Source organism: Sus scrofa, chromosome 16 (genome assembly GCF_000003025.6).
Source record: "Sus scrofa isolate TJ Tabasco breed Duroc chromosome 16, Sscrofa11.1, whole genome shotgun sequence".
NCBI classification, from domain to species: domain Eukaryota; kingdom Metazoa; phylum Chordata; class Mammalia; order Artiodactyla; family Suidae; genus Sus; species Sus scrofa.
In genome coordinates this window covers 19,992,412-20,004,156 of record NC_010458.4, presented here as the reverse complement: position 1 = coordinate 20,004,156, position 11,745 = coordinate 19,992,412, and the positions used below count along the sequence as shown (strand labels likewise).

General features: G+C 44.6%; 1 protein-coding gene across 1 annotated transcript in view; it reads left to right on the top strand.

Moving 5' to 3' along the window:
- The window catches only part of SLC45A2 (solute carrier family 45 member 2), a 43,884-nt gene continuing 34,097 nt past the window's right edge, over positions 1,959 to 11,745 (top strand). The window contains exons 1-2 of the mRNA XM_003483808.4: positions 1,959 to 5,240; positions 7,340 to 7,516. Coding sequence (XP_003483856.1) covers positions 4,856 to 5,240; positions 7,340 to 7,516 — 562 coding nt within the window. The 5' untranslated portion in view covers positions 1,959 to 4,855. The remainder of the gene's footprint in view (positions 5,241 to 7,339; positions 7,517 to 11,745) is intronic.

Here is an 11,745-nt window from a genome sequence, read left to right as displayed (position 1 = left end):
TCAAACCCGCATCCTCATGGATGCTAGTCAGATTCATTATTGCTGAAGCACAACAGGAACTCCTTTTTGTTTTTCATTGATGATTACCCTAGAGTTCAAGTATGTTGATTCTTAACTATACCTACTTGCTTTAAACTGATATTCATGAAAGTTCAAATAAATTCTAAAATATCTACATGTTTTTGCTCACCTCCACATATTTTGTGATTTTGTTGTCCTATTTTATTTTATTTTATTTTATTTTTTGACTTTTTTTTTTTTTTAGGGCCGCACCTGCGGCATATGGAAATTCCCAGGCTAGGGGTCTAATCAGAGCTGTTGCTGCCAGCCTACGCCACAGACACAGCAACACCAGATCCAGGCCCTATCTGTGACCTACACCATGGGTCATAGCAACACTGGATCCTTCAGCCACTGAGCGAGGCCAGGGATCAAACCCGAAACCTCATGGTTCCTGGTTGGATTCGTTTCTGCTGCGTCACGACAGGAACTCTGATATCCTATTTTATATCTTCATGTTTTATCCTTTATCCTACAGTGCTGTTCATTGTTGACATAATCACTTTAAAAATTTTTTTAAATTTTTTATTTTTTTATATTTTGCTTTTTAGGGCTGCAGTCACAGCATATGGAGGTTCCCAGGCTAGGGGTCGAATCAGGCTATAGCTGCCAGCCTATGCCACAGCTTCATCTGCAGGATCTGAGCCATGTCTGCAACCTGCACCACAGCTCATGGCAACACGGGATCCTTATCCCACTGAGCAAGGCCGGGGGTTGAACCTGCATCCTCATGGATGCTAGTCAGATTCGTTAACTGCTGAGCCATGACAGGAACTCCTAATTTTTTAATCTATGTACTGGCTTATTTAAGTGACCTTCAGTCCTTTTATATATTTCACTTTCCCTATTGTGTTTTCCCATTTCCTCTGATTCTTGCTTCTCTTTTATCTAAAGAAGGCTTTCCAATATTTCTTTTAGGGTAGTGTTAGTATTGCTGAATTCTTTTGGTTTTTGCTTCTCTAAGAAATTCTTTATCTTCCTGGGTCTAGAATACTAGGTTGCACTGCAGGGTTTTCCCTTTCAGGACTTTGAATGTATCATGCCCTTCCTTTCTGGCCTTCAGAGTTTCTGCAGTGAAATCAACTGATAGCCTTATGAGATTTCCCTTGTAACTGACTTCATTTTTCATTTGCTGCCTTTAGAATATCTACTTTTAACTTTTGCCATTTTAATTATAATATGTCTTAGTGTGGGTCTGTTTGGGTTTATCTTTTGGGGGTCCCTCTCTGCTTCCTGGATATCTGTTTCCTTCTTTAGGCTTAGGAAGTTTTCAGCCATAGTTTTTTAAAATACATTTTTCAGTCTCTCTTTCTCTCTCTTCTCCTTCTGGAACCCCTATTCTGCATAGACTGGTGTGTTTTATATTATTCTATAGATCTTGTATGTTGCTTTAATTTTTTTCATTTGTCTTTTGGTCTGTTGTTCTGATTGAGTAATTTCCATTATTCTGTCTTCACATCATTTATTTGTTTTCTGTATCATTTAGTCTGCTATTCATTGCTTCTAGATCAGTTATTACTTGGGCAATCAAATTGTGTAAATTTGATTAGTTCCTCTTTATGTCTTCTGTTTCCTGTTATAGTGATATGCATTTCTATCGATAATCTTTAATTCCTTTAGCTTTTTTTTTTTTTTTTTTTTTTTTTGGTCTTTTTGCTATTTCTTTGGGCCGCTCCTGCGGCATATGGAGGTTCCCAGGCTAGGGGTCGAATCGGAGCCATAGCCACTGGCCTACGCCAGAGCCACAGCAACGCGGGATCCGAGCCGCGTCTGCAACCTACACCACAGCTCACGGCAACGCCGGATCGTTAACCCACTGAGCAAGGGCAGGGATCGAACCCGCAACCTCATGGTTCCTAGTTGGATTCGTTAACCACTGCGCCACGACGGGAACTCCCTCCTTTAGCATTTTTATTACCTCCTTTTAGAACTCAGGATCTGGTAGACTGGTTAGATCTGCTTCATTATTCATTCAAGAATATTATTCAAGAAATCAGGAGATTTTTTTTTAAATTAGGAGTAGTTCCTTTGGCTTTTTTGTTTTACCTAACTCTCTGTCTCTGAATTTAGAAGAAACAGTTATCTACTGTGATCTTAAAGGGGTATTTTTATGTGGGAACATCCCTGTGTAGAATGTGTGAATCCAATGTTTTTGGTGCGAGGGCTACTTTTGTAGCCATGGATGGAACCCATTGAACCAAGGATGGAAGCCATATCTTTCTTCAGAGTGTGCTGGTCATTATGCCCTTGGTAGAGGTGTGGTTGGGTTGTGATCAGAGCCTGCTCTGGACGTGGGACAGGGCCTCCTCTTTGCTCCATGGCTGTTACCACCCTGTTGGGGGTGGGGTCTGGTGCCCACTTGTTGGAGTAGAGGCCTTGAGGGCCAGGTTCACTCAGGCTCCATTGCCCTTGAGTATGTAACCTGTCCCAAAGGAGGTGACTCCTGAAGTAAGTGAGGCTCGTATGGCCACAGCGAACATATGCCTCACCTGTGTAGGTGTCTGCAGTTCCACCCAGAAGCAGCTCCAGGTCACATCCCTTTCCCTGTTGTATTAATCCTAGACCTAGTGTTAGGCTGTGGTGCTATGGCTGCAGGAATGGAGGTGGCTGTGCTGCCTCTGGGAACCTGGACTACCTCTGTGTCAGACCTCTTCCAGGACCTGTCTGCTCAGTTTGGGCACCAAGCTGCAGTGTGGAGTAGGCAGAATTGTGTGCTGGGAAGGAACCACTGCATACTCCTGTCCAGAGGCTATCTGCCCCAGGATCCGCATCCAGCCACTGCATGTTTCTGTGGTGTTGGCTGGTGTGTGCCCTGACAGTGGGCTCTGTAGGTGCCCTGGTCTGCTTGGACAGATAGACCAAGTCTCTGCTCTGATCTCATGCCAAGCTATGGTATGGAGCAGGTTGCAGTGGGGAATACATCTGTTTGGACTGGGAAGTATGGTGAGGTGGCAGCCACCAGCACGGGTCTCTCTCTGCTGATTCTTAGTAAGCCATGCTCCTCGAGAGAAGATTCTAGCCCCTTTGTTTATCCAGATGGATTTCTGAGCAGGCAGGAGGTCTCCCCAGGGTGAGGGTCTTCCTTACAGATTCCTCCCAGGGGTACCAGTGCCGTCCTGATGCCTTTTTTCCCTACCTGATTATGTCGAGATCTTTCTTGCAGCTTTGGTTGTATAGAAGATTTTATACCAGTTCCCAGTTGGTTTTCTGTGGCAGTTGTTCCACACGTATTTTTGATGTGTTTGTGGGGGGAGGGGAGCTCCACGTCCTTCTATTCCATCACCTTGACCCCCCCTCCTTATTTCAGTCTAAATCACAAGTACTTACTAACGAGTCACACACACTGTTGGACACTGTGCAGCTTATCATGCCTTGGAATCAGATTGGAGATCACTCCTTTCATTTTCTGTTCCACACTGAGTTTCATACAATACTTGCTTTTTATCATGGCTGTGGAAAACCCAGCCCCACAAAGATCTAAGGTCATTGATAGGATTGTAGTGGAATCATACATTCAAGTATGAACAGTTTTATATCATGTGGTACTTCGCTGTTTACTGTCTTTAAATTTTTAAATATCCTGGGTTACCCCTTTGAGCTCACTTGCCCTGGGACACCTTGGCACACAGTTTGGGAAATACTAGTTTAAGTGTATTTAAATAGAAGAAATTTAATATGGAGTTGACGCTGGTGATAAAAGAGATGAGAAACCCAGTGGACAGTGAGGCAACTCAGATATGAACAATCACGGGAAGCCAGGACCACTCCCATAGCTGCAGGATTGACAGGAAGAGTAGCATTATGGGGATGCAGAAGCTAAGGTTGCATGTTGGAAGCTGGACCAGTGGAGATGCAGCTGCCGTCGGAGACATCTCAGGATGGGGAGAGAAAGGGGAGAAAGTATCCTGGTTTCTTCCTTCTTCCTGCCCCAGTCTTCCCACTAGTGACTTCCATTGGGCAAATCTGCTTAGAAGCCAGAGAGCAAGGGAACCTGGGAAATGTAGTCCCTTATGGTACAGAGTATGGTGAGGGGAATGGATCTCAGCAGTTGACCAGCACTGCAAAATGTAGTGTATACACTTTGTTCTTTCAGTAATCCCTTTAACAAATACTAATTGAGGATCTCCTAGGTGCCAGGTATCATGCTAGGTGTCATAATGAGTAAAACAGACCAGATGACTGCTCAAAAGGGGATCAAAGACCAACACAGGAGAACGAAAACAAACACAGAACTATCTGATTATAAGGTGTGTTTCGTGCAATGAAGGAAAACATCACAGTGCTGTGAGACGGTAGTGATTTAAAGGAAAGGGGCAACCTCCCACCATTTTAAGTCTAGTTAATTGACTCTTGATGTGTGTGTAGAAAAGTTGTGTTCAGGAAAGGACAGTATATTTAGAAAAATGTTATATCAACTCATTCATCCTTTGACTTAACAACTGCATTGTAGGACTTTATTATCTCAAAGCTGTGTGTGATTGTGTGTGTGTGTGTGTGAGAGAGAGAGAGAGCCAGAGAGAGAACAGTGTAAAGGAAGATTCCGTTAGAGAAACACTGTAAAGAGCCAGAGGGCTCACAACAGCTAATCCCCATCATGCTTTCCAGGCCCCACCCCGCTTCCTTCTCATCATAACTTGTGATCTTAGAGGCATGAAAGAATTTGAGCCCCTCCCCCAGCCTGACCACCTCTGTGGGCTGCCCAGCCAGGCTCCATGTCAGATGCCAGCTGCGAGCACAAACCCCAGGGCCACGCAGGAGGCGGCAGGCTTGCAGGCAGGTTCCTCACCCAGTGGCCATGGACGAGAGCAGCGGGCAGCCTGACGTCCACACCTATAAATCCCTAGCCGAGGATGGCCCTTTCTGCTCTGTGGAGCCGCCCAAAAGACCCACGGGGAGTCTGGTCATGCACAGCATGGCCATGTTCGGCCGGGAGTTTTGCTATGCGGTGGAGGCGGCCTACGTGACCCCAGTCCTGCTCAGTGTGGGCCTGCCCAAGAGTCTGTACAGCGTGGTGTGGCTCCTCAGCCCCGTCCTGGGGTTCCTGCTGCAGCCGGTGGTGGGATCGGCCAGCGACCACTGCCGGGCCCGGTGGGGCCGGCGGAGACCCTACATCCTCGCTCTGGGTGTCATGATGCTCTTGGGCATGGCTCTGTACCTCAACGGGGACACTATCATATCAGGTCAGTGGACTGTGCCAGGTGGGCAGGCTGGGAGATGGGTCCTGTTATGCAACTCAGTAGGAAGAGAATGCAGATTTCTTCATGTGACAGTCAGAAATTGGTTAAAACTGTTCTCTCTCCTCGTTGCACTGACTTTCCCCCTTTGAATGACCCAAATTCTGTGGTGAGGAGACTTGACTTTTAGAAACATCAGGATACATTATTTTTTAAGTGTGAGAATTTTAAAATAGTATTAACTTTTTATCTATTTTGTAAATTACCTATTTTCACATATTTATCAATTGTGGTTGATTTTGTGCCCATTATATCTTTAGTATTTTCTCAAATGGACCAGCTGCCAAATGGCTCCAGAAATATTTACAATAAATGTACCTGTGTGTCTAAATAAGAGTTCACTGTGTTCACGGCTTTATGTCGGGTCTTTTCATAGGTGCAGGGCATCAGCCTGGCAGCTCAAAGGGGCACTTTTGCATTGCAAATTGTAAACATGAACCTGATGGTGAGCACTTTTTCTAGTCATTAATCAGCCACCAATTAATTAGCCATTGGCGGTAGTACGTACCGTGTTGGGAAACGGATCATTCAATCTAAAAATCGCACACATTTTTGGACCATTAACTCTCAGACTAGCAAAATGGATGATAAGGAAGCAGGACAATCAGTTATCATTTGTATGTATTTAACAGCAGGCATAGATCTGTAAATGTAAGGTATTTCTGGAAGAATTCACAAAAACACCCCGAAAAGAATAGTTGCCTCGAGGGAAGAATATTAAAGGAATAGGTGTGAGCGGGGAGGGTAGGCTTATTTTTCACTTATGTTTATACTGTATTTTTAGAAAACAGGTACAGATGTTGCATATTATTCTTAAGTTTAAAAAACCAGCTGAAAGCAAGGGAAATAGTTAATAAGTGGGTGAATGAGTTGTGGCATAGCCATAGGATGAGTATTATTTAGCTGTTAGAAATTGTGAACTTGCTCTTCATGAATTGAAATGCAAATATGTGAGGAGAGGTGGTTACAAATGCCTGGACAACACGATCCCATTGGAGTCCTCAAAGCAGAGCCCTCCAACCTGCTGCATCAGCTAACTTGAGGCTGTTAGAAATGAAAATTCCCCAGGTCCCATCTTCCACCTACTGAGGAATCCTGGGAGACTTATGCGAGATGGAACCCAGCAATCTGTTTTAACAAGGCAACTATCCAAGTGCTGGTTAAACAGGTGAAAATCTGAGGAGTACTGCAGGAGGACAGGAGGGCACAGGTGCACAGCTTTCTCTGTGTTAGTGCATACAGGGGTGGCTGAAGGGTGACCCTCTCTAGGGGTGGGGATCTTGAAGCATTTCCCCAGCTTTTCTGTATGGTTGGAATGCCTTACAATCAGCATGTATACATTTATATACATACATATGTATGTATGTATGTACATGTCTTTTTGGGGCCACACCCGAGGCACATGGATGTTCCCAGGCTAGGGGTCGAATCGGATCTGCAGCTGCCGGCCTACACCACAGCCACAGCAATGCCAGATCTGAGCTGCCTCTGCAACCTACACCACAGTTCAGGGCCATGCCAGATCCTTAACCCACAGGGACTGAACCTGCGTCCTCATGGATACTAGTCAGATTTGTTTCCTCTGAGCCACGACGGGGACCCCAGCATGTATACTTTTAAAAACAGCTTTATTTAAAGAAATATGATTTATATATCATAAAAGTCACCATCTAAAAGTGTATAACTCAGTGCTTTTTAGTATATTCTCAAGGTTATGTAAGCATCATCACTATCTCATTCCACAATATTTTCATCCCCCCGAAAAGAATCCTGATAACCATTAGTAGTTACTCCTTGCTTCCTTCTCCCCAACAGCCCTAGGCAACTGCTCAATCTACTTTCTGCCTCTAGAGAGCTGACTTTTCTGGACATGCACTTGCATAACTGTAAAAACCTGAAAAAATATTGAGGCTCTTTTTATTTGGAAAAGCAAAGCAAAATGAAAGTAAAGGGTGATAATTTGATAACAGGAAGTCTTGGTGGAAATAAAAATGTGGATCATTCTAAGCCAGGATTTAGGAGGCCCATGTCTGTTTCTCTTTTAGCTTTGATTGCTGACCCAAGGAGGAAGCCGATTTGGGCCATAAGCATCACCATGACAGGTGTGGTTCTTTTTGATTTTGCTGCTGACTTCATTGATGGGCCCATCAAAGCCTACTTATTTGATGTCTGCACCCATCAGGACAAGGAGAGGGGCCTCCACTATCATGCCCTCTTCACAGGTAGGGAATATTCCAGGAAGTATCCTTCAGCTCCCCAGACAGGGAGGCCCTTCCGCTGAGGCCATCCAGTGTCTCAGCACTCGAGTTTTTTGAATGAATAGATCCATTGATGGAAGCTTCCCATCACGCGGGCTCTGTCTTCCAATGCATTTCTCTTGTGACCAGGCTGTGGCGTTTTTGCAAAGGAAGTTATACAAGAGCTTTCTGAAGAGCTATTTGTGGAGATGTTTAAAGCTGAAATGAAAAGAGGCCTTGTCAACTTGACTTTTTGCTTGGTTGTGTTTTTAATCTGTAATATGTAGCATCATCATTACTTAGGAGCTTGTTAAACATACAGCTTCCCAGGCCCCTCTTCCAGTGTTTTTGATTCATTGGGTAGGGGAGTGGGGCCCAGAACTTTGCATCTTTAATGACTACCTCAGATGACTCTGTGGCAAGTATCCTAAAAATCACATTTAAAAACAAAAATAGAAACAAAACAAGCACATTTTAAAAACCTTGCATCCTAGAGATTTCTTTCTTTTTTTCTTTATTTTTGGGGGGCCACACCCATGGCATATGGAGGTTCTAATCAGAGCTACAGCTGCCGGCCTATGCCAACAGCCACAACACCAGATCATCATATTCTTTCTTGTGTATGACACCCCAGTCCTTGCTCCTAACCAGAGCTCTGTAAATGAATTTTGAGCATTAGCAGCATTGCTCTAAATGAAAGACCCAACAGTAGCCCAAGGAAGCTGGTAATGGCCCCAAGAAATGAGGAAGCCCCCACTGTCCTCTTGGCATGGCCTTTTTCAAACCAGGAGGTTGAGGAAATGCCAACTTTTTATATAAGAAATCTCTAGGATGGGAATTCCTGTCGTGGCTTAGTGGAAACGAATCTGACTAGTATCCATGAGGACGCAGGTTTGATCCCTGGCTTTGCTCAGTGGATTAAGGATCCCGTGTTGCTGTGGCTATGGTGTAGGCCAGCGGCTATAGCTCTGATTTGACCCCTAGCCTGGGAACCTCCATATGCAATGCACACCCTAAAAAACAAAAACTCGAGTCTACAAGAAGCAGAATCTTGAGTTTGGTTCAGTTAATGTCTCCACAGCTGAAAGCAGTGCCTGGACACAGAAACTGTTGGGTCAATAATTTGTTGTTTGAGCAAGTATTTGAATGGTGAAGAATGGGGCTGCCCAGCAGAGAGGTGCAAAGAGGCTCGTTGCTTTAGGGAGGAGTGGGAGTCCAGCCTATCTGTCACTGGACACTGACCGCCCTGTTTAAAGCTAGAAGGTCCCAAAATCACACTGCATTCTCCTAACTTAAATCCCATAACTCCTGCTGCTTTATTATAATATGCTGAAATTAATTACAGTGGGAGACTTTTCGGCTTTTGAATGTGACACATGAAGAGTTTCATTGCTCTGAAGTGCTTTGGGCAGTGTGGCCACATCTTCCAGGTTTGCCTCAGGGTTAGTCTTAGCCACACAACCTCTGCTTTGCTGCCTCTGATATTAGAAGATTAAACTTTGTATTTTGGGAACTTTCCCCAGGTTAACACATGGTAGTGTTTCTATTAATTCTGAGAAAATATCTTGAGGTTTTCTATTGATATTAGCAGCCTTAGCAAACATGTCATTTTCATATGACCTTGGTTTAGGCTCAAACTATAGCTTTTCTGAACTTTCGCACTTACCCTTTAACTGTTTTAACTGTAAAGTCTCTAATTTCTTCCTATTCCAATTAAGTCAGCACACAGCTTCCAGACTCATATTCCTAAAGGACAACTATGAAGAGCCAACACACAACTTCCAGACTCATATTCCTAAAAGACAACTAATGACCAGGCATTTTACTGTTTAATGACTTGCAGTAGCTCCTGTTAATAAAAAATTAATTCATCAAGAGTCTCTCTAAGAAAGAGATTTTTATTCAAGCCAACCTGAAGGTTATAAACTGGGAGACAGTGTCTCAGAGAGCTCTATAAACTCTTCCTCCCATCACTCACATGCAAGACAAAGCGTTGTACATCAGATGACGTACTGTCAGTTTTCTCACGGTGCAGATCTGCCCATACAAGGCGAGTAGTGGGTCATCGTGAGCCCTTAGAGGATGAAGAAATGAATCTTATCTCCTAAGGAGTCAACTTGCTCGTGCCAGGAGAGAACTGTTCTTTTTCGAGCAAGTATTGCTGTGTCTCCTAAGGCGGTCTGGTTAATGTACAATACAGATGCGCAGCTCACACTGCAGGAGAGGGAGGAGGCCCAAACTGGCAGGGAGAATAAGTTTAAATTTTTCTTGTCTTGCCATAAAAGATGAATTTTATTTCCATCACACCCCATACGCCTACTGAATAAAGCACAAATTCCTGGACAGGGTTTAAAACCTCATACATCTGTTCCCACCTTCGTCCTCCAGCTTTATTTCCCATTACTCCCTCCACATTCTCTATGCCCTGAGCAGATTCCCCGCGTGTTGGTAGGGGCAGAATCCAGGTCTGTTTTACTCACTGCAGCCCTCATACCTCCAGCATTGCCTGGCACAGCGTGGATGCTCAAAATGGCAATTCATGGAACAAAGGCAGGAGACTGCCCTGTCCTCTCCAGCTCCTGGGTCTTTACTCACCCTGCCGTTCCCGTCCTCCTCTTCTCCTTTTGGAAATCAAAGCTGCTTAGAAACTTTCTTTTACCCACTTCCCAGGGAGAAGGCCCCTCATTCTCTTCTAAATCGTAGGCAAACATAATCTCTAACTGGGTCACAAAGCACAAAAGTTTATCAAGTGGATGCACACAAAGGTATCAACCAGGTGGATGACTCCAGCAGGAAGAGATGGTAGAGGCTAGAGTTCCCCACACACATACCTGAACTTCTCCTCCCCTGTGGCCTGCATGGTCTGCTCAGGCTGCCTTAACTGAATACCACAGACTGGGGAGCTTAAAGGACAGAACTTATGTGCTCACAGTTCTGGAGGCTGGAAGTCCAAGGTCCAGGCGGCAGCACGGTTGGCTTCTGGGGAGACCTCTCTTCTTGGCTCACACCTGGCGGTCATCTCACTATGCTCTCCTTCCCTCTGTTCCCACACTCCGGGAATCTCTTCCTCTGCTTATCAGGACATCAGTCCTAGGGATTAGGGCCTCACTCTCATGACTTATTTAACCTTAATTACCTCTTTTAAGGCCCTGCCTCTAAATATGGTCACTTTGAAAGTTAAAGCTTCAACATATGTCTTTTTTTTTTTTTTTTTTGTCTTTTCTAGGGCCGCTCCTGTGGCATATGGAGGTTCCCAGGCTAGGGGTCTAATGGGAGCTGTAGCCACTGGCCTACGCCAGAGCCACAGCAACGCGGGATCCGAGCCGCGTCTGCAACCTACACCACAGCTCACGGCAACGCCGGATCGTTAACCCACTGAGCAAGGGCAGGGACCGAACCCGCAACCTCATGGTTCCTAGTTGGATTCGTTAACCACTGCGCCACAACGGGAACTCCAACATATGTCTTTTAATGAAGAAAGCAAAAGCTTTTCTAGATCCCCACAGACTTCTGCTCATTTCTCATTGGGCAGAATGAGGTCACAGGAGTACTCAGGAGCCTAGGAAGCTGGAAAAAAGAGGATTTTTTGGGGGGGTGGGGACACACGCATATCCCTGAATCAAATTGGGGTTCTCTTAGCCAGGAAGAAGGGGTAATTATTATTATTGAATAGGTGCCAAAACTAGTAGCTAAACCACATAGAATACAAACATAATTGAATATTAGTCTCATGAGAATAATTCAAGACCAAGACTATTTTAAGAAAGTGATAGCAAAAGCTTTCAAAGTCCAGTCTACTAGTGACTAACGAAGAGGTCCTTGTATTTTAAAGTTATGCTCATGTTCACTGTTTACCCTGATCGCATTTATTATTTTCACATTCTCTCCTGAATTGTAATTCACTGTGGATTTATCCAAGATTTGTAACCTGCAAGATCTGTAAAAGCGTGAGGATTCGCCTGTCAATTCCCCATGACTTCTAACTCATTTCCCTGTCATTACCAGGCACTTAGAGATGTTCACTACATAAAAGAAGCTTCTTGGTTTCAGAACCCTGCGTGTGTTTCATGCACTTTTACATCATGTTGAACTGCATGGCCAAGTGCATCCGTCAGATGAATATGCTCATTTAGTTCCCTTGCTTTGTCTCTTGACCAACGCTGAACTCTGGACCTCGGCCAACTGCCTCTGATCGTAGGGGGACCCCCGAGGGT